This window comes from Mustela putorius, unplaced genomic scaffold (genome assembly GCF_011764305.1).
Source record: "Mustela putorius furo isolate JIRA1106 unplaced genomic scaffold, ASM1176430v1.1 tig00000129_pilon_pilon_pilon, whole genome shotgun sequence".
Classification (NCBI taxonomy): Eukaryota; Metazoa; Chordata; class Mammalia; order Carnivora; family Mustelidae; genus Mustela; species Mustela putorius.
Window position 1 is genome coordinate 14120687 of NW_025421290.1, and position 27067 is coordinate 14147753.

The 27067-nt window shown below is 34.9% G+C and overlaps 1 protein-coding gene across 3 annotated transcripts in view; it reads left to right on the plus strand.

The window, feature by feature from the left end:
• Positions 1–27067, plus strand: part of PPM1A (protein phosphatase, Mg2+/Mn2+ dependent 1A) — a 40379-nt gene that overhangs the window by 10105 nt on the left and 3207 nt on the right. For all 3 annotated transcript variants that reach the window (XM_004738876.3, XM_045070151.1, XM_045070149.1), the window contains 3 exons: positions 19552–20405; positions 22628–22745; positions 26829–26937. In XM_004738876.3, the coding sequence (XP_004738933.1) occupies positions 19552–20405; positions 22628–22745; positions 26829–26937 (1081 nt within the window). The remainder of the gene's footprint in view (positions 1–19551; positions 20406–22627; positions 22746–26828; positions 26938–27067) is intronic.

Consider the following 27067-nt stretch of genomic DNA (forward strand, 5'->3'; position numbering starts at 1 on the left):
TTTCTCTGCTTGATAATACTTGTGGTTCCCTTTTCATCTAGGATAAAGTTTAGAATTCTTTGCTGGGGTTTTGACACTTTCCATAATTGAACTTGAAGATTGATCTATTTCTTGCTCTCTTTTTTTTTAAAGATTTTATTTGACAGAGTTCACAAGCAGGCAGAGAGACAGGCAGAAAGAGGGGGGAAGCAGGGTCCCCACCGAGCAGAGAGCCCAACTTGGGGCTCAGTCGCAGGACCCTGAGATCATGACCTGAACCAAAGGCAGAGGCTTAACCCACTGAGCCACCCAGGTGCCCCTCTCTTTTTTAAAAGATTTGTTTATTTGCTTTGGGGAGAGTGAGGAGAGTGTATGGGGGGGAGGGGCAGGGGGAGAGGATTTCAAGCAGACACGGTGGGGGTGGGGGGGGTGTTAGCCAGAGGTGGGACTTAGTCTTGGGACCCATTAGATCAGGACCTGAGCCAGAATCACAAGTTAGGTGCTTAGCCAGCCGAGCCATCCAGGCGTCCCAGGACAGATCAGTTTCAACCAAACCAGTACACTTTGCCATCTCTGTCTGGAACATACCTTGTCCTTTTATCTCAGTGGATTGTTGTTCATTCTAATTGGTAGGTTGGAATTCTTGTCCTTCTTTTTCTAGCTTTTGCTTTCCCCTCTATCAAAGCTCATTTATAATATTTTTTCTCTCCCGATGCCTTCTCTGATCATAGTGTTTCATTTGTACTTCTATGGCAGTATCTATTGTATTACTTGTATGACTTTAGTTGTATGCTTTATTGCTAGGTATTTGTGTTCTAATTATAACTGTGTGTTCAACTTATAAAATTCTGAAGGGGAAGATACAGTAGCTTTTTATTATCCTCAGAATTTACCACTGTGCCTTGTGGATAGTAGATACTCAGATATTTTGTAAATAGTAGCCAAAATCTACCTGCAAGTGAAAGTGATTGTTGTTGGAAGTAGTAGAAAAGTTCAGAGCTTTCAGGTAGCAGACGTTTCTGACTTTTCTTCCTGTATATTATTTTGGCTGAACCTGGATATTTGAAGATTAATACATATCAGAAATGTGGCAGAGTTCTTAATGCTGGTATAGAAAATTAGGTTGATTGATTCTAGACCTAAAGGTTTCACTTTAATTTCCAGTGTTTTCACTTTGAGGGTTAATAGGACATTCCATAGACTTTTATCTCTTTCCAGAGTTATGTTTGCAGATATTATGAACTAGACAACCTTTTAAATGGGAGTTGTGGAGTCACAGAAATGAGACGTTATATTAAAGAAGGGAGATATGCTCACCTGATTTCATTTGAACCAAAACAAGTATCTAATATATGAGTAGTCCATGTTCATAAAAACCTTAAAGCTAAATTTTAAGCCGTATCAAACTGTTAAAACGGATTCTAGTATTTGGAAAATGCATGCTAAAATTTCCTTTATTGACTTTTTAAATGGATAATTTTATATGAGCAGTCTGGTTGCTGAGATCCATTTATTGGAGTATGATACTAATGAGGCCAGAATCATAAATTTGATTCTTTGTGCACCTTTTAAGTTTTTCTGACATTAACATTAGCTACTAACAATGACAGCTAACATTGAGCAGTAAGCCAGGTATTATTGTAGAAAAATTTTAATTACTGTCTCCTTAAATCTTCCTATCTCTATATATGAGATAGATACTATTACTACTTGGATCTTAGCAGATGAGGAAATTGAGACAAAGGTTAAGTTATTTGTCTGAAGCTTCACAGCTGGTAATAGAAAGTGAACTCCAGTCCTTGGATTTTTCATTGTTATTATATATATGGATCACTGCAGTTTTATTGCTCCTGCTGAGAGAAACTGTTGGCAGTTATGATGGTTTAGAAAATCTTTGGTTATGAAGGTTATGACTACATTTCCATTGTACCCTGTGAGTGAATCTTGTGATTGAGTTGAGGTCTGAGGTGGAAGGGTATACTAAATTTGAAAAGTATAGTGTCATGTGTTATGTCCATTAACTTTAGAACTTTTTACGAAGAACTATTAAATTTTGTAATATCAGAAAAATATAAGATATGGGCATAATACAGCTATTACCACAAGTCATACACAGTTTTGCCTTAAGACTTATTTGTTACTTTGCAACCCACTGACAACTGCTTTCATCGGTCCTTTATTCAAATTATATTCCTAGTGAATTTAAGAAGATGGTCTTAAATACAGGCTACCTAATTGGGCTTAAAATAGAATTTATAATATAAATGGAATACTTCAATATTAAGATTTGTTAAAAATAAAGTGCTTGAAAGCAAGGATAGGGTTTTATTTGTTTTTAGTAGCTTATTGTTTAATCTTATAGTCTGCTTGCTTATTTTCTGATGAACACATGACAAAGAAAATTGAATGTGAACCAAAGTGTAGCAAATTATGAGAGCATAGGTGATGGGTAATCTATTTTATATTTAACCTAGTTCTTTTTACTCATCTGTGATATGACCATTTGGGCAGGAATATAGATAAATGGGTTTTTTTTTTTTTTTTTTTTTGGTGTGTATTTTGTTTTGAATCAGGCTGTATGTAGCTTCGTTATTTTGTTTAAAGAATATGTTATTCAAAAACTATTGTGCTATTTTTAAGACTGTAATTCATTACTGATTTTGAATAAATGCCTTGACTTTTTTTCCCCCCTTTTCTTAGCACTTCTCCTTTTCTTTAGCACGAGTGGTAGAAAATTACATTTAATTTGATATTATGTCTACAGAAGTTACAGCTTCCTTTACCAAATTCCAGAAATGAAAATATTAATGATAAGGATAAGCTCTACAGTTGTTTTTGTTGTTGTTGCTTTTGTTTTGCAAACAGTTACAAAACTTACCAGACTTCAGAAAACTATCTCTGCAGTATGTCATCATGCTTCAGAATATAAATAGATGGTAAATAAAATTTTCACTTTTTATAAAGCAGTAGATTATTATCCTTGCTGAGAGTAAGGCTGTTTTGGATGTTAGGGGCTAATCTTAGAAGTGGCAGGTTTTTTCTGTTGTCAGCCCACACCTTAACACCCTCTATTACTCCATATCTCATCTTCATTTTTCTCTGTGTAAATGCTTCCTGATGGTATAAGCAAGTACTGTAACAACTAGTCAGCCATCTGGTGTGATCTTGTACTAGTTTGCTGCAGTCAGTAGAATAAGGAGCACCTTAAGTGCTTATGGGATCAATTCATGTTATATATAGTAAAACTCCCAGACTAAGTTAAAGATATTTTTGTTGAAAATACATTGAAAGTGGGTTTGCTAGCTCTCAGAAATTATTCCTAAATTACTTTATACCTTGCTTCCCATATAGAAAAGACTTTAAGAAATTTACCCATTCGTGACTATTGATTGGATGATCAGATGAATAAATAAATAGCTTAGGGAAAGAAAATGTATAGGCTCTAACTTCTAGTCAAAACTACATCTTTCTCTTTTGTCATCTCTAATATATCTTATGTGGCATTTTTCAGTAATGAGAGTGTCAGCTAATGATGTCAAGAAACTTTTAAGTCATTAATGAACATAATCTGAGAATCAGATTTTTAATTGGTAAGCTGCACATTTGCTTTAGAGTCTAATGTTTTCTTACTAGAAATCAATTATATTTCTGTAGAGATCTTAAATATTAGAACTATGCATTCTGTAGAATAACTAAATGGAAATGGTAGGATAGAGTTAGTCTGCAGATCCTCTTCTATGGGAATACTTTTTCCTGGGTAGAAAAGAACTCCTGAGTCTGTTGACAAGAGAGAAGTCATGATGATGGCTATCATTTCCTTTGTCCTACTATCATTCCTTTGTCCTACTCTCCATACGCAAAGTAATATGAATAGAAAAGACATGATTCCTTCCCTCATGAATCTGAAAATCTAAAAATTGGAAGAATTCACAGGGTCTTATATACTGTGATAAGGGTGAAAATACAGGATTCTGCGAGGCTATGACTAATGGTAGATCTATTTCTTAAGACAGGGAGCTGGGTAGGAGAAGTAATATGGAATTGAGAAACTCATTTTAGGTCATGTCATTTGAAGTGTGGATCATCAAGTACAGGAGGTAGTTAGATTTAAACATATATATGTGTGTGTGTGTGTGTGTGTATATAAAGCTATCAGAAAGATGGAATTTTCACTTTAAAAAAAAACAAAACTTTTTTCTTTTACTTTCCCAATACCCTTTTCCATATACACAAAGCATCTCATCAAAATTTGTGGACTCAGTTAATGAATCTGTTTTGGAAAAATGTTAGATTGGATGGATAGAAGTTTTTCTCATGGGGCAAATACTATTTTTTTTTCTAGCAGTGACATTTCATATGTGTAAAATACTTAAAACTGCTGCATATTTTGTTTTTGAATAAACCTTTTGTCATCGTAAATATTTAATAAGTTTTATTTTCTCCCTCTTTCAGGTTACCAGCATCCATTTTAAAGTGTGCTGTCACGCAGGGGTTTTTGTTTGTTTTAAGCAAAAGGAAAAAGAGTGGATTGACTAAGGGAGTCAGTTATTATTTTCTAGGTCATTCTGAGTTTGAATCCTCAAATATGCAAGGTTTAAAAAATAGCAAACTGGAAATCGAATCCACTTCTTTAGACAAGTTATTCAAAACAGAAATTCGAGGGGCCCCTGGTTGGCTCAGTGGGTCAAAGCCTCTGCCTTTGGCTCAGGTCATGATCCCAGGGTTCTGGGATCAAGCCCCAATCCGGCTTCTCTGCTTCCACCTTTCTCTGCCTACTTGTGATCTCTGTCTCTCACATAAATAAATAAAAATCTTTAAAAACAAAACAAAACCAAAAAACCCCAGAAATTTGAAATAGTTAACAGATGAGGCAAATTGAGATTGTGAATACTATAGAACATTCTTAGAAAACTTTAAAAACTAAATAGCTCTGTGCTTTCCACATCTTTTCAATGTTTTGCTCACACTGTAGTGGTTAGTGATAATAGGTCAGTATCTAATTTTTATAGTCAGTAGATCCCACCAACTAAATTGAGCTTAGTAATTTTTTAAAAATAATTTATTTGACAGACAAATATTTATTTGACAGACAGAGATCACAAGTAGGCAGAGAGGCAGGCAGAGAGCCCCATGTGGGGCTCCATCCCAGGACCCTGGGATCATGACCTGAGCTGAAGGCAGAGGCTTTAACCCACTGAGCCACCCAAACACCCTGAGCTTAAATATTTTTCAGGCAATTACGTCCTTCTGACTTTTTTTTTTTTTTAAGATGTTATTTATTCACGAGAGACGGTGAGAGAGAGCATGAGAGGGGAGAAGGTCAGAGGGAGAAACAAACCGGGGACTCGATCCCCAGACTCCGAAATCATGCATGACCTGAGCCGAAGGCAGTCACCCAACCAACTGAGCAACCCAGGCACCCTGAAGTTGAACTTTTAAAAAATTGTGCAGTACATACCTTTGTAAAAACTTGTAAAAAAACTTACATACCTTTGTAAAAAAAAGTCTACCTTATATAGCATGTAATTCATATCACAGTACATGTCTAGAAGATATTGATACATTAAACATGAAGGAAACATCAAAAGTGGCAAGCTCTGTCTATGCTTAGTATATGAAATTGAGACTACTGCACAAGGTCACTGTGGTTTGGGTAGTTGTAAGTTTTTACCTAATTCAGCAAAGACTTATTTTTGAATGATGTTTTGTAGAAAAAAATGACTTTTGTCATGGACTTCATGGAAATACTATTTAGCATAGAAGAGCTGTATCTGACTTATTTTGGTTGGTTTGCTTGGTCGCTTTTGGTTTGCTTTTTGAAATTTCATTTTTGAGGTTTGAATTCAGGGCATTTGAATTTAGGTATTTTTTAACTCAGTAACAGTCTTTTGCATTATAATTCATTTGATTATTTGGAAGAAATATTTAATTTGAAGAGTGAAGTCAGTATTTGGTTGAAGCTATAAGGTGAAGAAATATTGGGCAGCGGAGGAAGTTTTCCAGTAATCTTTGAAAAAATTTAATATAGTATTTTATGTGTTGGACCATATATTCTGTAGTCATCTTTTAAAATCTTTTTATGGGGGCACTTGGGTGGCTCAGTCGTTAAGTGTCTGCCTTTGGCTCAGGTCATGGTCTCGGGGTCCTGGAATCGAGCCCTACTTTGGGCTCCCTGCTTGGTATTCCTCTCTCACTGTGTCTCTCTCTGTCAAATAAATAAATAAAATCTTGAAAAAAAATAAAATCTTTTTATGCAGAATAAAAATACAGAAAACCATAGCAGTATTTTTAAATGACTTTATTGAGATATAACTCACATAGTATAAAATTCATCCATTTTAAGTTTGCTGCTCAGTAATTTTTAGTGTGTTCACGGAATTGTGCAACCATTAACCACAATTTAATTTTAGAACATTTACATCACCTCCAGAGAAACCTTATACTCATTAGCAGTCATTCCCCATTCTCCTCTCCCCCAGCCCTTATCAGCCACTCATCTACTTTCTGTCTCTATACATTTTTTTGATATTTCATATAAATGCAATCTAAATAACTTTTTGATCAAGTGATTTCTAGCCATTATAAACTTCTTGTGTATCTTATGAAATAACCAACGATGAATAATGTGGCCTCCTTATATAGCTTAAATAATGGTTGTTTCCTCCTCCTCTGACCAGGAAAAAGTAATTCAGTAATTGGAAGACTGTATCCAAATTTAAACCAAGAATCAGTCTCTTCACTGATATTATAGGTTCAAAGAATATGTACCATTAGTCCTCATCCAGAAGTGCTTTTTACTGTGGGTTGCTCATTAGTCCCTTCACTTCCCCTGAAGTGTTGCTCTAGTAGCTTACCTTTCAAACTCAGGCTTGCATGAATTAACTGAAATGTTTCCCCTAGCAGCTGACTTGCCTGAACTCTACCTTCTAACTCTCCTAAACCCAAGGATGAGAAAGGCAAGAACAGGAAAATAGAAGAGATTGATCAGGTTGGGGAGGGACAAAGTTCTCTAGGTGAAAACAGGAATAGAAGTGGTATAAAATTTGCAAGGAAGACCGAATTTGTGAACAGAAGAATGAAACTTGGAGGTTGTTTAGGAGAGAATAAGACCTAGAGGGAAGAAAGAAAAGGCAGATATGTTACCATGTAGTAGAAGATAAGAATTTTTTTTTTTTTAATTCTCCATTCTGAACTTCAAATTTTAGTCATAATGTCAGTGAAGGAGGTTTGGTACCCTTGACATAGTTTCTTTCCAGAACTTTGTATAGGAATTTTGAAGCTGAACTATAGTCATGTATTGGTTTTGGTTGGGGGGTGGGGGATTGAAGATCTTCAGGTTTGAACCAGGATAGCATGGGGAACCCTTATCACCTTGGAATACTTTGGACAAATCCCACAGATTTAAATAGCAATGAGGTTTTCAAATTGGAGGGGTAGAATCCTACCTATTCTGGTGCCTCCATACTCAGTGGACTATTTCAGGGATCTAGAATTAGTCAGGGGAATGGCACTAATTGAGAGATGCTGCTGCCAAAGAAAATCTAATTCAGTTTGATAGATCGGGGCCTTCTGGTTGAACTAGAATTGTTAGTGGGATTTTAGGTACAATCAGTAAAAGTGCCAACTCAAAATTTGTGAGAAGGGGAATGTAAACTAATGGGAACTGTTTGTACTTGTATTTTATATCTTGGATGATAGGTTTAAAACACCATAATCAGTCCCTTATCAGAAATATTGCCTATAATATTTTGTATATAACTTTCTAAAGGAGCAGGTGATGAAGATAATTTCTTTAGAACAATGAGATTCGTTATTTAACATTTAAAATATCATGTGACGTAAGTGAATGTTTTTAGTATTGGGACCCAAGTTTACAAAATGTGTTTTTTGTTTGTTTGGTTTTTTAATAATAAGTATTTCTATTCAAAAGAACTTTATAGGGGTATTGGGGTGGCTTAGTAGTTAAGTTTCTGCCTTCAGATCAGGTCATGATCCCAGGGTTCTGGGATCCAGCCCCTTATTGGGCTCTTTGCTCAGTGGGGAGCCTGCTTCTCCTTCTGCTTGCCACTCCCCCTGCTGTGTGCTCTCTCGCTTTCTCTGTCTCTGTCAAATAAATAAAATCTTTAAAAAAAAAAAAAGAACTCTATATATCTTCATAACTTATAGGTTGCTTGTATTTGGAGAAGAAATTTAAGAGTAGTTGTTGATTTAACTGACTCATCTATAAAATTGAGCTTTATTACAAGAATATTTAACTAGAGAAACCTGTGAAAATATTTTAGGCCTGAGGGAGATCGGAACACCATTCCAGAGGCCTTAGCCCTATGAGCTGCAAACTAACAGACCCCATAGGAAAGAAATACCTACCTCTAACCAAAGGTAGATGAATTTAAAGATTGCTATGATTTAGGCATATTTAGAAAATGAGATACCAGAGGAGCGTTTGTTAAATGAGATGAAGCTGTATCTTATAGAGTAAGGTGCCATTGTTTCACCGGTGTTTTCTGATTCTCTCAGTGAAATAAATATGTAAAGAACTCTTGTACTACCAGAGCCATGTTCTAGGGAGTTGTCGTCAGCAGAAAGATTAGTTAATAGTTCTTGGACTTTCAGAAGCACTACAAAGTCCAACTCTTAACATTTCTTAGAGTTACTTCTGTGGACTATTGATGCTACATAACTTGTTGGAGAATTTGATTTTCTTTTTCTCCTAACCCCCCTCATCCTTGGGTTGTAAGTTTTTTGAAGTGAACATAATTTTATTTTTTTATTTCTTCAACTCAGTGAACTACATTTATTGCATTTGTTTCTAATCTGTTGTCATCCTTTGAAATTTTAATATCAATGTTTTTAATTCTTAATTTCCAAAGGTGGCATTTAATTCTTTCCCAGTTTCCTCTAAAATATATTTTTAAATAATTTCTTCTCATTTTCCGGGGGTGTGTGTATGTGTGTGTGTGTTTGTGTGAAAAATCTTGTTAAACATTTCATAGTTATTTTATATCTTGTATTTGTTATGTTACTCCTATTCACTGCAGCTTGTATCCTTGTATATATGGTGATTTTTTCCTGTGTGCTGATATTTGATTAAACACAACATTCCTTCATCATCTGTATAACTGTACAATTACTCATTTTGTAGCCTAAAGGTTTTATTTTCTTTTTTATATTTAATACCTACTTTAATCAACCAAATATTTCACTGTCCTTACTGTTCCTTGTATCTCATTCCTGGAATTACCTTTCTTCTTGCTAAGGTACATCTTTTAGTAATCTTTTCAGGAGGGCCTATAATGTCTATAATTTTTATCTGAAAGTATATTTTATACATTACTTTCTGTTTTTCTTAAGCAAATAAAGAATTCTTGGTTAATAGGTAACCCCCTGCTTCCTATTAGTACCTTTAGTATATTTCATTGTATTATGAAATTGGGATCTCTAAGAAGTCTGGTTTCTACCTGGTTGTAAAGCCTTTGTACATAATTTTTCTCTCCAGCAGTTTTTAAAAAGATTCATTTTCTTTGTCCTGTTACCACTATTTACTTGTGACCTTGGACAAGTTCTAAACAGATGTAGTGAGACAGTATCATTGTGAGGTTGTATGGGTTTGTAAGCAGTGATTAAGTTAATATATGTAAAATAATATGCAGGACGGATTCCTGCTTTTGTGTGTGTGTGTGTGTGTGTGTTTTAAGGCTTTATTTATCTATTTATTTGACAGACACAGCCAGAGAGGGAACAGGAGTTGGGGGAGTTGGAGAGGGAGAGGCAGGCTTCCTGCTTGAACAAGGAGCCTGATGCAGGCTCAATCCCAGGGACCTGAACTGAAGGCAGCTGCTTAAGGGCTGAGCCACCCAGGCACCCCAGAGTCCTGTTTTTTAATCATGGAATAAATATTAGTATTTGTTCCACCATACTTGATATCTTGAGCACATTCCCCTATGCCTAGGAGGTGTGCATATGTTGTGCTATATGGAGGTACTCTTTGAAATATACTATTGATCTAAAGATGCATTATCTTCCATTCTAGAAATAATTTAACTTTTATATTTTTCTTTGTTCTTTTTTAAGATTTTATTTATTTGTTTGTTTATTATTTATTTTCAGCATAACAGAATTCATTGTTTTTGCACCACACCCAGTGCTCCATGCAATACCTCCTTAATATACCCTCCACCTGGCTCCCCCAACCTCCCATCCCCTGCCCCAAGATTTTTATTTTTAAGTAATCTCTACCCCCAATGTGGGATTCAAACATAAAACCCCAAGATCAAGAGTCATACTCTCTACCCACTGAGCCAGCCAAGTACCCCTATATTTTGGAATATTGCTTTTCCAGTATTCCTTTTTAATCTCTGTGTTATTTTCTAGGCAGTTCCTAAGTATCATTTTTCAATTTATTAATTAGCCCCTTGACTTTATCCAACTAGAGTTCATGTGTCTCAGTTTTTATTTCTCAATGAATATTTTTTTCATTTTCAGGTTCTCACTGTCTCTAATAGCCACCTATTCTGGTTTGATTTCTAACTATTTTAAATGTTTTTCCTCTTCAAGTCTATTGTCTTTTTTAATTTTGGAAGGATCCTAAACACATATTTTATTTTCAGATAGTTGTTTTTCTTTCTAGTTTGAATTCCTACAATTGTTGATTTTGTTGGCTGTCCATCACAGTTTTTTTTTTTTTTTCCCTCATGTGTTTTGGACTTTGGTTTTGTGTTCTCTTATTAAATTGAAGTTTTTTGTTTTGTTTTCTTTGTTTTCACCCTTCTTATCCATGTTTTTGCATGTCTACATCTTGACCCTGGGGTTCCCGGTCTGAAAGCGTGTCTTACTTTGGAGGTGTGGTTCCTGATTCTTGATAAGATCAGGTTCAGGTTTATGGCTCCAAGAAAAGACACAAACTAAAAGAGCTATCTATACTCTTCTGCTCACTGGGCACCTAATTTCATCTAAACGATAGCTCCAGGTTATGGTTAATAAGTAGCTTTTTCCTGCTCCTTTTATAGGCAGCAGACACCCTTCACCCCAGGCATGAGTTTCAGTGAGTTTGAGTTCTATCCCAGCTTTGCACAGAGCATTTTTAATTTCTGTTACTATCCCTGCAGGATGTAGACTCTTACCCATCTCTGTTAGTTCCATCCAGGAGGCTCCTGTAGTTTTTAGCTTCACAAAAAGCTTTGTATTTTAAGAGTTTATCTTTAGCAGGTGGTTTGGTCTTCTTAATTTTGTTTTATAGTCCATTTATTTTAAAAATACTTTTGGAATAGAAGGGCACTTCAGAATGTGAGTATAGAAAATTATTTAAATGGAAGTCAACATTTAAAATTAATGTGTGTCCTACATATATCCTTTAGAAAGGTGGCAGTTTAGTCTCCTACCTATGAGAAGCATATTTTTTTTGCTCCTTTGCCAATACTGGACACTGTACATTTTTAATCTTTTTTTTTTTTTAAGATTTTGTTTATTTGAGAGAGACAGAGAGAACACACCTGCAAGAGCCTGAGGGGGGGGGCAGCAGGCAGGGAGGGAGAGGGAGAAGCAAACTCTTCACTGAGCAGGGAGCCGGATATGGGGCAAGGCAACTGAGCCACCCTGGCACCCCGGCACCCCAGCTTTAATCTTCCTTTAAATAGGTTTTCCGTGAATGGTACATGGGTGATACTTTTTAAAATATTTTTAAAAGATCTATTTGTTAGAGCAAGAGAGCAATAGAGAGCTTGAGCGTGGAGAGGGTCAGAGGGAGGAGGAGAGCGAATCCACAAGCAGACTCTTCGGCTAAGCTTGTAGCCGGACATCGGGCTTTTATCCCAGGACCCAAAGATCATGACCTGAGCCGAAATCAAGAGTTGGCCACTTAACTGACTGAGCCACCCAGGCGCCCTTGGATGATACTTTTTTAGTGTTGGCATAGTTGATGCTGTCTTTTCTGTTACCTTCACATATATGGAATTCTGGGAATATCCCTCTTTACTCTCAACGTCTATAGCCATCACTTCATTATTGCGTATCATGTGACAAAGAAGTTTGAGGCCAGGCTGATTTTTGTTTTTATTTTTTGGCATGCTTCATTTTTCTAAATTCTTGTATTCTTGAAATTCACTATGAGTACTTTGGTATTGATGATTTTTTACTAAAATTATTGCTTGATGAACACTTTCAATCATCAGTTCAGCTTTTCACTCAGTTTTGGATTAATTTATTTTTTCTTGGAAGTTCTATTTTTTCCTCCATTATTTAATTTTCTTTTTATGGTATACGAATTAAATTGTTGCATCTGCATTGTTTATATCTTTAATCTACTCACTTTTATCTCTTTATTCCTATCTGCATATTGGATGATTTTTCTTTTATTTTAAATTTTACCCCTTGCAGATTGTTTTCTATAGGTTTTTTACTCATGATTGTTTTTCATGCTATTTAAAACATTCCAATGATTTTTAATCTATTAAAATTTCTTTCCTTAGCTCTATTAATACTTTTTATATTCTAGGTTCTTATTTGTCATACGCATTTATTCTCTTACCATTCTAGAGGGCATAAGTCCAAAATTAGTTTCACTGGGCCAAAGTCAAGGTGTTGGCAGGAGTGTGTTCACTCTGGAGGCTTTAGGAAGAGTGCAACATTCTTTGGCTGGTAGCTGTATGTCACTGTAATCTTCAAGGGCTAGCATCTTTAAATCTCTTTGCTTTATCTTCACTTCTCTGTGAGAATTCTTCCTCTGCCTCTTTTTCAGGGGTGCTTGAGATTGCATTTAAGGGCCCCAATATATAATCCAAAATAATCCCCTCATTGCAAGTTTCTTAACTAACCATGCCTGCAAAGACTCTTTCCAAATAAGGTGATCTTTATAGGATTTGGACCTGGTATCTTTGAAGCCATTATTCAGCCTTTTACAGGTATCATTTTGTTTTGCTACTTTGAGATGAGATGGCCACTTCATTAAAAATCAGATTAGAGTAAATCCTCATGGATTGTATGTGTTGTCCTCTTTATCAAATGATGCCAACTCAGATGCCATGTGGTCCATAAGGAGTAGTAGGGGCACTGAAGAATGCCCCTGTTCAGGGGCAGAGGCTAAAAATGTATGTGAAGATCAAATTCAGGCTATCAGCTTGTGGTCCTAGTTGGTAGCTGGTTTTTTCTTTTTTTCATTCTCTCCAAGTTGACTCTTCTGTTGTAAAATAATTTTATCTCATAATTTTTATCTTGGTATTAAGAATAGTATTTTTAAGTGGAATTCATCAACATGATTTTAGACTGAAGTATTATTTACTGATGCCATTTACCTAGTTACTCTTAGAACTTTAGGCTTCTTGCTTGTGCATTTCTCAGAACAAAGTAATTGTTCTGAAAGTGGCTAATCATTCTTGTTTGTTTATCAAGGAATCTCGAGAGTTAGAAGTTAAAGGATTTGTCCAAAGTCATATATTGGATACATCTCTAACTTTTTAGTTTAATCTTACGAAAGGTATTTGTATTTATACACATAAAGGGGATGTCTTCGTAGTATTAAATTGGATAAGTGGGCAATTTCCCAACTTCTTTTTACTTTATATATGGGATTTTGTTTTTTAGATTATTTTTAAGAAGCAGGTTATTTAAGAGTTAAACAAATGACAAGTCGTAGAGATGAACTTAGTTTTAAAACACAGTGAGTAAATGTTTGCTCGGCTGGATTTCTTATTAAAAAATTATGAGTGTATACTTAGAGTCCTTGTGTATTTTAAAATACCATCCAGTTCCCTTTCCTCCATACACATGAATAGTAGTTTGGAAGCTAACATAAAGTGAGAAAAGGGCTTAGGTCTAAGCCTTGAATGTCGGTGTTTAATGGCTGGAAGATGGAGATGGGCCTGCAAAGGGAACAAGGACGGAAAAGCCAGGGGCAGGAGGAAAGCTGAGAGTGTGTAGCATCTTGAAAAGCCAGTGGGAATTTGGAAGAGTGAATGTCAAATGCTGTTGTAAGCAATGAAACGAGGACTAAAAAGTCCAGTGGATTAAGCAACTTGGAGGAGCTTATTTTGGTGGAATGGCCATGCAGCAGTGTAGAGCATAAACACGTGTGTTTAAGAAGTTTGACTCCAAAGGGAAGGGAAAACCAGAAGGGTAGCTACAAGAGAAGGAGTTACATAAAGACTTAATTAGTAATGGTTAACATCTGAGTGTCTTTAAAAATTGTACTCCAATTGAAAAGGAGAGGTTAAATATAAAGAAGAGGATAATAGTGTAAAGTTCCAGAGAAGACATGTTAAGTAGTATAAGATTTCTTTGAAGCATGTGCCTCAAAGCTCTAGTAGAGGGATTTATGTTAAGTGAGAGCACAGAGAGTCCTCTTTTATAACAAAAAGGTATGGCGATAGGATGGATACAAATGTGGGTGGGTTTTTATGTTGGAATTAACAAGATGAAGAAAGACCTGAGTTCTAAAAGAATTCCTTGAGGTGATCGCATTTATTGGTTTGATTCCCCCCCCCCATGGTATCCAGTAGGCTATTCATTCTCTCTGTTATAATTTTTAGTTCAATAATTGTTTTCTCATTTCCATGTACTACTTTTAGAGTGCCTTTATTTATTTAGTTAGTTATTTAAAGTTGACAGCCTGTAGTTTCATTCATTGAGTGTCATCTCGTATCTTAATGGGTTGTTTCTAGTGTGGAGGTAATGAATACTGAGGTGTGTGTCCCCTTCTCCCCCATATTTTCTGAACCTTTAAAAATATATCCTCTTAGTTTTCTTTGCTCATTATTACATTTTATTTAGCCCTTGAGTATTTGAGATTAGCTTTGCAAGAAATTGTGCACTCTGGTTTTTCCTCAGACCCAGACAAAAAAACAAAGTTTAGATTTATTGCTTTTTTCCCTTTTCTCTTTACCTTTCCTTCTTTTTCATTCTTTATCTTTGGCAGTATAGAAATTTAGAAAAGAAGTTAGAGTAGGCAGAGGAAAAAATGGCACTTAAGGGAGTTTCAGCATTGTTCTGTGACAGTCTTCCCTACTTATGTGTGGCCTTTAAAAAGCCTGTTTTTAGATTCCCGTTAACTTCATTTGCAAGTAAGTACACAGGGCAGGATTTATAGAATGCAGTAAAGTTCCAGAAACATAGGTTCCTATTCTCAGCTTTTACTGTAGAACCAGCTTTGTGACCTTCAGCAAATGTGTGCTTTCTCATTTGTAAAATAGATTTAGACCATTTCTACATTTTGGCTCTGATGTGTTTTACAAGTTAATCAAAATTAAATTTGTAAATATAAATACGTGTAATTTTTTTTTTTTTTTTTTTTAAGAGAGAGAGGATGGCAAGGGAAGAGGGAGAGAGAGCATCTTAAGCGCAGGGCTCAATGTCAGGACCCTGAGATCATGACCTGAGCTGAAATCAAGTCAGATTCTTCACCAATTGCGCAACCCAGGTTCCCCTGTATAATCATTTTTTTAAAAAAAAACGGTCAATGAGAAATTCCAGACTCAAATGAGAGAAAAATTACCCAAAGATTAGCCTTTTTCCTTTCTGAAATTGGTATAAAGTTTTGTCGATGCACTTATTTGTCATTACCATAAATAACTATGATGTGGCTGCCTTACAAAATATAATTTATGAATTACTATGTCTTAAAGCTTGGGAAGTCCAAAGTAGTTTGTGTATTCTAACTTATCCTTTGCAGAGATTCAGCCACAAGGGGTCTGTGTTTCTTCACTGAACCCCAGCTCTGCAGTATCTTTGTTAAATCCTATCATTCAGGGGGCACCTGGGTGGTTCAGTCAGCCTTCAGCTCAGGACGTGATCCCAGGACTCCAGCCCACATGGGGCTCCTTGCTCGGCAGGGAGCCTGCTTCTCCCTCTGCTTGTGCTCTCTTGCTAGCTGTCTCTCTTGCTAGCTCACTCTCTGTATCAAGCAAATCTTTAAAAAAAAAAAAAAGACTTATAAATCCTATCGTTCAATAAATGTGCATTTTAGAGGTCAGGTGAACGTTTGTCTTCATGTTTGACAAAGTCTATTCACATGTAAGCATTAGTGGGACGTGTAGATATGCTGAATATTTGGTAGCAGTGAAGAGTTTACATCTCACATCCCACTGCACATGACTTGAATTTGCCATATTGTGTACACTGTTGTGTATTGTTCCATTTTCCCCCTCTTTCCCAAGGAGTTCCTAGTCTCTCTTGTATATAGTCCCCCCCAATTCTCCCTAATCTTTAAAATATAATTTCTCCACTTTGTTTACATGTCTTATTTTGTCCTTTGTTTGTGGACCCTGGAGGAGTTCTATATTAGCTTGTGTCCCCATAGGTAAACAGAAAAAAGCCTTACGTGGTTTTATTCCTCATTTTTTTTTTTTTTTTACTAGGAGACTGCTCAAACTGTTACTTGAGTAACTCTTATTTCTGGGCTAATTTGTTGAATATATAGATCTTTTATTGGGGGGATTTATAAGCAGATTAAACCAAATAACAGGTTTAAGATTTTCTGCTATGATTATGACATCAATTTTGCTTAATAAAAGCCAATGGCTGAATTTTAATGAATGACTTCCTGACCCAGCCTTAGAATTTTTCAATTTAGGAGTTAGTTTGGTTTTCAGAGACAAAAAGTGTTCTCCAAAGTTTCTGGTTATATCAAAGAGGAGTTCAGTCTTGTGATTGTCATAGTATTTTGTTTTGAGAAAAGTTCAGATCAACTGATAAGCTAGTGTTGTGGTGAGATCCATCCAGCATGTGCTCAGAGGAGATTTTACACAATGCAAGAACTAGAATTCCTCTCAGAAACTAGATTAAGCTTTCTTGGGCAAATTAAACCCCTTGGGATTTACTATTTATAGATAGATGCCAATTTAATAATTTGACTACATAATTAATAGTCCACTTCTGGAAGATGACTGTGTAAACATAGTATTTATAAGTAAGTAATTTCTGGTATTATATTTACATAACCATCTGCTATATTTATGTAGCTATTGTTGGCTGCTTCACTAGGATTCTACAAATTACTCAGAATCCCAGGAGGTAAGATTTCGGAATTGTCTATTTTCACTATGTGAAAGTCCAACCACTAAATTACTAATTTGTCCTTGATGCATATTTTTATATTTGCTGTGGGCTGGACCTAAAATTTTATCAGATGGCTGGCTTGGTATGTTACATTTTCACATCTCTAATATATATTTTTCACAAGTTTGGGTTTTGCTTTTAGAAATTTTACCCTGTCTTCAAATAATTACTTATTTGGTAGTTTTATATGTACATCTGTAAAATAGCTACTGAGCTTTTCTTCAAAAGAAAGTAAATTCCCTCTTAGGTAATACCAGAATCTAATGTAACTATATATGTATGAATGTAGTAATAATTAAATAGTTCGCAGAATACCTTATTTTTGCCTACCTCATTTAAATCTTGAAGCAACATTCAGAGGTAAGTATAAATATTTTCATTGTACAGACAAGGAATGCTACATTATCAAGCATCTTAACTCTATCTCTCTTCTTCCCCTTTAGCTTAGCTGAAGGAATTGAGGTACAGAGATGAGGCAAATTGCTGTTGACCTTCAGCAGATGACTTAACTTCACAATGGCTCAGTCATCATATAGCCATCTAGATGTACTTATCTAGGCATCTCATCTAATCTTTTTTGCAGATATGCAGGTGCCTTGGTTCCAACCCTACCCTGGAAATTCTGATTTGTTAATGTAATTTTTCAAAAAGTCCATAAATAATCCTTTTGTATATCCATGATCAAAACCATTGCCTTAGCAGTAAATGGTGCATTAGATTCAGAGAGGCTTGAATTAGAGTCTTGATTCCTCTAAATTTTTCAGTTGAGTTTACTTTGGCCATTCTTAAGTCTCAGTGAGATTCATCTACAAATTGAAGATATTATTACTCACTTTAGAGAGTTGTTCAGAATGAATGATTTAGACTTATTAAACATTGTCTGCTATTAAGTTATTATCATTATGTTATTCCTTTGTCCAGTCAAAGCACTCTTGTCATAATAATGTATATCAACTTGGTATCTGGTAATCTGATGAATACTGCCATAAGGAGTAAATGATGACTAGTTTTTCTTATTTACCTTCATTAGTGGAATTGTAATAGGGGACAGAGGAGTACTCGGCAGGAGATTGTTTTATCACATCACATTGTTGTGATATTGTTATATTGTGAGATTGTTTTATCACATCAGCCAGACTTATCTCCTGTATATAGGTTTGGCCCTGGTAGGAGAAGAAGGTGGGGGAAAGGCTACTGGGACACTGTGACCTTCCTAAGGGGTTTTTCTTAACCGTTTCTGTCCCAGCTTCTTCTCAAAGCTTAGCCTCACTAGCATCATCAATCCCTTCGTGTCATAACTGCATCCTGATTTACCTAGGTACTGTTACCTAAGCCCTATTTTGCCTTCCCATTTTACCTCCATTAAATTTAATTCTACCTTCTTTCAGTTTGGTTTGAGTTCAGTTGTGACTTATTTGATGATTTGTACCCCACGTCTCTACATTCCTAGGCTGTTGCTCAAGTAAAGGTCAACCTAAGTTCTAACCAACTGTCCCCCTGCGTTGTGTGGGCCCATTTCAGACCAGAGTTTTTAGCTTTTGATTATTGGGAAAGGATTACATTAGCTAATCCTTGTCCACATGGCTGTTTCTAGGCCCTCTAGTCTCCTTTACTGTAATACCAAATGGTCATAGCATATACTAATAATAAATATACATGTTATAACTGCTAAAGTAATAGGGCATCAGTAGATTACAATAGGCTGGTTTTGTTATATGTAATAAGCACTTGTATTTATGTATAATTGCTTTGCAACTTGATAATTGAGGTGGTACTCCTTGTGATAATTTAATAACTTAATGGCTTTGTCAGAGAAAAAAAAAACCTGTGGAGAATGTAGAATTTGAACTAGACTTTAAAGGATGGTTATACATTTTCTGTAAGTAAGGAGGAGGGACAGGGGATTCCAGTTAAGGGGACTGACATGAGCAAAGGCTTAAAGGAATGAGTGTGCAAATTTGGATCATTGAGTAGGTCATTTTTTACTTTTTAAGAGGGTTCATGTAGTAGCAATAAAACTCTAGGTAATTCAGAATAAAACTGGAAAATCCTAAATGTTCAACCAAGATGTTTGAATTAGTAGGCTTTTGATATGTTATGAATTCATTGGGCTTTTTCTGGATTAGCATACACATATAATTTAGGTCTGAGATTCCCTGAGAGATTCACATACTCCTTGCATCTTGAAACACTTGGCCTAGTTCATGTAAGCTGATGACCACTGCCAGTCTCCTTTCTGCCTCACATGGTTGTGCCTGGTGGGGGAGTGTCAGGTCAGCAAATTTATTCTGATGCTTTAGTTCTCTCTGCCTGTTGTTCATTCTAACCTGTGCCTGATCAGCCTCTTTTCCAGTTCTTCCTTACTAATCTCTAGGTTCCAAGTCAACAACATAAGGAGTGTCTGCTCATAAGAGTTGTGACTTCTTATTTAAAGCTTCCTTTGTATCTTCTTCACTCTTAAAAATATTGTTGGATCTGTATTTTGTCTATAAGATAGTTATTAACTTTCCTGTTTCTCTTCTTTTGCAGACCTAGAATATCAAGACATAATGGGAGCATTTTTAGACAAGCCAAAGATGGAAAAACATAACGCCCAGGGGCAGGGTAATGGGTTGCGGTATGGGCTAAGCAGTATGCAAGGTTGGCGAGTTGAAATGGAGGATGCACATACGGCTGTGATCGGTTTGCCAAGTGGACTTGAAACATGGTCATTCTTTGCTGTGTATGATGGGCATGCTGGTTCTCAGGTTGCCAAATACTGCTGTGAGCATTTGTTAGATCACATCACCAATAACCAGGATTTTAAAGGGTCTGCAGGAGCACCTTCTGTGGAAAATGTAAAGAATGGAATCAGAACAGGTTTTCTGGAGATTGATGAACACATGAGAGTTATGTCAGAGAAGAAACATGGTGCAGATAGAAGTGGGTCAACAGCTGTGGGTGTCTTAATTTCTCCTCAACATACTTATTTCATTAACTGTGGAGACTCGAGAGGTTTACTTTGTAGAAACAGGAAAGTTCACTTCTTCACACAAGATCACAAACCAAGTAATCCGCTGGAAAAAGAACGAATTCAGAATGCAGGTGGTTCTGTCATGATTCAGCGTGTGAATGGCTCTCTGGCTGTATCGAGGGCCCTCGGGGACTTTGATTACAAATGTGTCCACGGAAAAGGTCCTACAGAGCAGCTTGTCTCACCAGAGCCTGAAGTCCATGATATTGAAAGATCTGAAGAAGATGATCAGTTCATTATCCTTGCATGTGATGGTATTTGGGATGTTATGGGAAATGAAGAGCTCTGTGATTTTGTAAGATCCAGACTTGAAGTCACTGATGACCTTGAGAAAGTTTGCAATGAAGTAGTCGACACCTGTTTGTATAAGGTAGTTAGACTTTTTTTAAGAGATAAAAATGGTTTTATGTTATCTTAACTATTACTCTAGTATTTAATCATTATAGAAACTGTAGTTCTCAGACATAAATTGTTGGCACAAAATTGTAGGATACTCTTTACCAATTATGAAAATTTAGGGACTTTTTTTAAGAAAGAAATTACCCAGTATGCAAGAATTATAATCTAAATGGTCTTTTAGTAACCATGACTACCTCAGCTTTTTAATATTGTGGGAGATTATCAAAGGCAGAAAGATTATATCAGAGTGCATGTCTTAAAAGGAAAGGCATGGGGGAGGGTTAGGCCTTTGTGTCTAATAAATGAAAAGTATTTTAGAATTCTAATATTTTATTTTTATCACATGATGTCGCCATACATTCATGGAAGTACTTTGAGACTATAGTCTAATCAATCTGTAGCAGCAACAAAGAGAATTTAGTGATCACTTGGTTTGATGTAATAAAAATAGCCTTGAACGTGGAGTCAGAAGAACTTGGTATGAGACTGAGTATGACTTCAGGTAAGCTATTTAAGCTGTCTGGAAAATCAGTTTCTGTAATTGTAAAAAAGGTAAGAGATGTTATCCGCTGTCTCATGGGGTTGTTGGGATGATCAAAGGGGTCATGTACGTAGATGAGCCAGCTCAGCCCCTTTATCTTACAGATGTGAAAGTTGAAGCAAGAGGAAGCAGACTGAAGAGGCAGGCCTTGAGTCAGGCTTACCTCTGTCTCTTTTGTACTCCACAGTCTCTGACAAATTGTTTGACCTCTCACAGCTGTTGAATGGAGCTGACAGTAGCTAACTCATAGGACTACTGAGAAATTTTTTGTCCATACTGTTCATTAACTTGTTCTTTGATTTTCTTTCCTTTCCTCTAACAAATGTTGATTTTGTAAAACTCTTCTGAGACTGCATATTTGATTTTCTCTCAACGTGCAGAAATAGAGTCATCTTACTGTTCTTTGTAGTGTTATAAGCATACTGCCAGCTCTACTTAAAATCTTAATTAAAAATCTGATCATACTTAGAAATCAGGTTTATGTAACAAATCAAGTTTATGTAACATCCAGCACATAGGCTTAAAAAAACCAATAGAGCAATGACTTAATAGTGCAAACTGTTGATTGCTGAATTTGAGGAGAGCTGAATAGTGGTACCTCTCTTTGTCCCTTTTAGTGTGCATAAAAGTAGTATCTATTTATTGGCCTTATTGTGTAGCTCTTGAGAACTAAATAGTTGTTGGCTAGATTAAAAGCTCTTTTCTTGGAGAGAATTGTCATGTTCAGACGCTAGTCAGTTTTGACTCAGCTAATACTTTATCTTGTCTGCATTCTCCATTTTAAAAAATTATTCAGTACCCTATCACTTGCCACATTTTATACTGTTTTTCTCCAAGATTCTTTTTGATATTAAATTCTTTGTATGGTTTGCTTAAACTTAAAGTATAAGGTCAGTTTTCCCATATTGAGGAATCAAATACATAATATGTAAAAGTTAACTCTAATTCCTAATAGGGAGGGGAATATGAGGAGGCTAACATTGATTCAAGTATTTTAATTACAGCATTTTGAATAGGTGTCTTTGAAAATGAATGTACTTCCTAAAAGTTAAGCCATTTTTTTAAATTATGAAAGTTAAAAAACTGGTTTTTAAATTATATATATTTAGTTTTACTACTAATTCCGTATTTATATTTATTATGAAGCAAATTAATTGGCTTCCAAATTTATTTTAAATATAAATTTGTTGAGTATACATGTAACTATAGGTCAAATCCTCTGGAATTTTCTGTTTTGTTGATTGAGTGAGAGAGAGAGAGAGAGAGAGAGAGTGTGTGTGTGTGTGTATTTGTGTTAGGTATCTTCAAATTAATTAAGTAGGCAACCAGTAAATGTTTGGTAGTATTTTTGTTTTATAGCATTTAAAAATAAAATGATTGTTACAATGGAGGTTAACTTGTAATGCTTCTCCTATCTTTTGGAGTGTTGGTTATTCTGTATACCATATACACTGTATGTGTTTGGGGGGGTGCCTCTCCACATATGCATATTTTTTCCTCCTAGTATATGTATATATATATATGTATGTATATGTATATATATGTGTCATTACTAGAACAAGTATAGTTAAAATTGTCATGGCTGTAAAAGTTTTCAGGGCTTTAAAGAACAAGAAGAAAGCGTAATATTTCTCCAACTTTTTTCTTCCCAGGGAAGTCGAGACAACATGAGTGTGATATTGATCTGTTTTCCAAATGCACCCAAAGTATCACCAGAAGCAGTGAAGAAGGAGGCAGAATTGGACAAGTACCTGGAAAGCAGAGTAGAAGGTGGATCATTTAACAAAAAATAAGTAGCTTTATTAAAGAAAAACCTCAACACAATCAAACTTTAGTATTTTAGCATTTAGGTCTTTACACGCCTTTGACATCTAGTGTTTAGTGTACAAAAGTGGGAAAGGGCATTTCTGTAGTAACTGTTCAGATGTTTTTGATTGTCCTATTACAGTTATAGTAGAAATAAGAACTAGTGTGACCCTGTACATTCTGTTCAGGATACTTTTGTTTAAAAAGGCTAAAAAGTGTTTGTATGCTTTAAAATTCTTGATGGATTCACTGGCATGTGTAGTTTTATGCCAGGAAAGTCTGATTTGTGGTTTATTTAATTATAAACAGTTTATTTATGATGGTGATAATCTGAATACCATCTTTCTGTGTAAAGCTATGTGTATGAATTTAAGGTCTTTAGGATTTTTTTTAATAACTTGAAGATTACAGCCTGGTTATTAGGAACTTCCATGTGCCACAGCTTTTAAAAATTTGTTTAAAACTGTTTTCAAGGCTTCTTGACTAAGCCATAAACTTCCTCACCAAGACAACATAGACCTGAATAGAAGATACAGTAGGTTTCTACTTGGCAGAAATACAAATGCTGAATTAAAGCAAGAAATAAGTTGGGAATTTCAGGAATATATTTGTCATAATTCTGCAAATTACTTTGAGACAACTAGAAAGATGTTTGTAACTCTCAAGTGTAATGCCTTTAAATATTTGAAAAAATACAGATGACCTTTTACGAAGCTACTGCTTTAAATGCTAAGTCTCCCCAGAGAATTCCATTTGGCTGCATATATGCAGTAAACTTATAGATTATGCAGTTTCTATTAAGCAGAAAAGCTTGACATGCCTATGATAGCGTTAAAATGCATTTTGGGCTCCTAATGTCATGAATTTGCACGTTAAAGATCTAATAGCATGTAAGCATTGACCTACACACTATTATATCCTGCTGTGCCTGCATTATTAAAATTAATATGCACTTTAATTTTGTTTTCTCCCATTTTACTGTTTGATATCAATTATAATCAGTCTGCTATTAGAATCATGATTGTTTTTGACTTTCGGTACTATCTAGAGCTGCTATTTTGTTTTTATTGCTCTCCCCCACTTGATAGTGATATATCTAGTATGTGTGTGAACTGTTAGTATTTCACTCATTGGACATACTATTCACTAAGTTTGTTTTCTCACTATTACCCAAGGCTCTTGGAATTTTTATATTTAAAAAAAAATCATTTTGATATGTTACTTATTTATAATACAGTAAAATACTTAGAATGCTACCAAGTCATATCACATTGGTTCAGACTGCTGGCTAGTGGAAAAATGAAACAGTAAGAATATGTATTGGGATAAATTGGTATGTGGTTTATTGGCACTTTAAAGTATCTTGGGTTAAAAAAAAAAGTAACTTGGGTATATGTTTTCTTACTGATTTAATGAAGAAGTAATTTAGTTTTATTTACTATGAAGCAGGATCACATTTTAGAAATGAATTACAGCTTTTCTCTTTAGTGTACACTCTCTAAGTTTTTGGTGCAGTTCTAAATAATTGCTTTAGATACATAATTTTATGTTACAATATTAAGCTTTATATTGCTTTTTATCAAGGAAGAATTGCTACCTGAACAGAGTTTACATCAATCTCAATATTTTTGATATGTTGAAATATTATACTTGTATCATTCAGTCTGAGATTATTATGTCACAAATCAAATTTCATATTCTTTATTGAGGTAGGTTTGATAAGACTGCAACTAGAAAATAAATACTATGTTAATTAAAATTCCTACTATATTTTAAAACATAGAATGTAACTATTTACATTGCAAAAGTTGTTCTACATAAAAAACACTACATTCAGCTTCCAGAACAGGCACTGAACATTTCTTTCTTTTTTTTCTTTATTTGTTTAAATACTTGGCTTCAAAATTGCTGTGATCTACTAAACCTCCTTTTATTTGCTTTGAATACTTCTGGCTTCTTTGTCCATGCCACAGAAAAGAGTTTGCCTTTTTAGCTCTCCTATTACCTGTGCCCTTCAAAATACTTGACTCTCTAGGGTTGCGATTAAAAAGACTCAGCTCATAATTTAAACTACATCTCTTAAGGTCGTGGTCCATCTAAGCCAGTTTAAGATTGTACCTGTACATATATACTTTTAAAATCTTTTCTGTTGACTACCCAAGCTTTAAAGTTGCTAATTTGGAGATAACTGATAGGATCCCACAGATGCGGTGTGGAGGGGAGTAGGGAAGAGCAGAATGTGTTTATATGTGAGTATGGGAAACAGATCTTCTATACATATATTCTTCAGTAAAAGCATTCAGTCTTTTTGCAGTTCTAATTAATGTACAGTCCAAGAGCAGTTAAAGAAATATTTCATTAAATTCATCTTGTTTTCCTTTTTAAAAGCAAAAGAAGCAATGCTAGTGTAGTGTTAATGGTAAGACAGTTTAAATGTGTTGTCCCATGTGGAATAGAAAATACTGTTTTTAAAGCCTTACATTAATTTTTTTAAAGAGTTTGTCTTCCTGTAATTTTCTTCACAATTAAAATACCCTAATATATATTTTAATAAAGGAGATGTAAGATACATCAAATATAGATGAATCAAGGTAATGTTTTTTAGACCTGATACTCTCATTGATTAAATTTTTCATCAGTGTTCATTTCTGTTGTATTTAGTTATCTATCCAATAATTGTATTGGCTTAGCAGAGACTGTATGTTAAGTGTATTACAGCTTTAGATTGTGAAATTGTGCAGCTTAGGTAAACATCAAAACCCTTTATTTTTGTATAGCAGATATCCAGCATTAGAACCATGTAGAAATACTAGATGTTAAAGATTATACAATAAAGGAACTTGGCAAACCAAATCTGAGATCCTTGCTTTTTGTTCGATTTAAGACTGTTTTTTTAAAAAAAAATACCAAAAAAAAAAATCATGGTAAAATTTGGCCTTAATTCCAAAAGGACAATTTGAGCCATTTAAAGAAATATGGGTAGCAGTGTCTGTCTTTTAATATGTGGCTTTAATGAGGAATTGATATTTTGAGACTTGATCGAAGGATGGAAGATCTTTATATGCATTGTAATTTTCAAAGGTATTTACAATTTGAGAACTAGAATGATAATTTTCTTGCCCTAATGATGACAAAGAGAACTTCTTAGTATAAACACTTAAAAACAGATAATTGAGCAAAACTTGAACTTTTAAGTTACAAATACCTTTGTTATGATCTTGCATTTAGAGGAAATATGCTAAAACTCCAAGTAAAGACTTCTTATACTTGACAGTTTGAGAATTCTTTAAGTTGGTTGTACATAATTGTTGGTGTTCTGTGGTATGAAAGACAGTATGCATCTCTGTGGCAACACTGCAGATCATATCACTATCCCCATTTAATAACTGGATGTTTTGAAATTAATTTTAAGTGTAATGTATCTATTTACTGCTAAAGATATTTCAGACAAAAATTAAGCTGTGAGTGGTATTCAGTTATATAACCTAACCTGCACATGCTACTTAAGTATCACTTTGCGAATATAAACATAGGTAAAAATGATTTGGTTAGTATATAATCAAAAAATTCCTTTATACTTAAAGGAGTTTTTTTTTTTTTTTTTTCATTCAAATTTTGAAATTGGTTATTTTTTTTTTTTAATTTGTGCAAAATTCAGGAAACATGTTTCTTTCTAGTCTAAAGAGAGGAGTTGACCTCCTCAAAAGTAACTAGTTTGGCATTTTAAGAATATTCTCATTTGTATACCCATATCCTTGATCATGTAATACATTGATTTTAACATGAAATTTTTTTCACATTTTTATCCTGTTTATTTTCATTCTTTGAAGTTATTCTGGAAAGCATCTCATTTGTTGTATCATTTTTTTGCATCCCTTTGTCATAAATTTTCAAAGGTCAACTTGATTTTTTTTTTCTAATACCAGCTTAGAAAATCTCAGATGTGGTAAATGCCATCTTTAAAAACCTAAGTTATCTTTGTTTCAGTTTTTTTTTTTTTAATTAAATTTGGACAACACTTACAAAAAAAGTACTTCTGATCCCCAGAAATCATAAAGAAGCAGGGGGAAGGCGTCCCTGACTTAGTCCATGTGATGCGCACATTAGCAAGTGAGAACATCCCCAGCCTCCCACCAGGGGGTGAATTGGCAAGCAAGTAAGTTACATTCTGAGTACTCTTAATAATTTATCTCAGTACATAAAAATGTAAGGTGTTCATTGATCAGATATGTACTTAACCTAATTTCTGATGTTTTCAAAATGTTTAATGTCTTCAAAATGTTTAG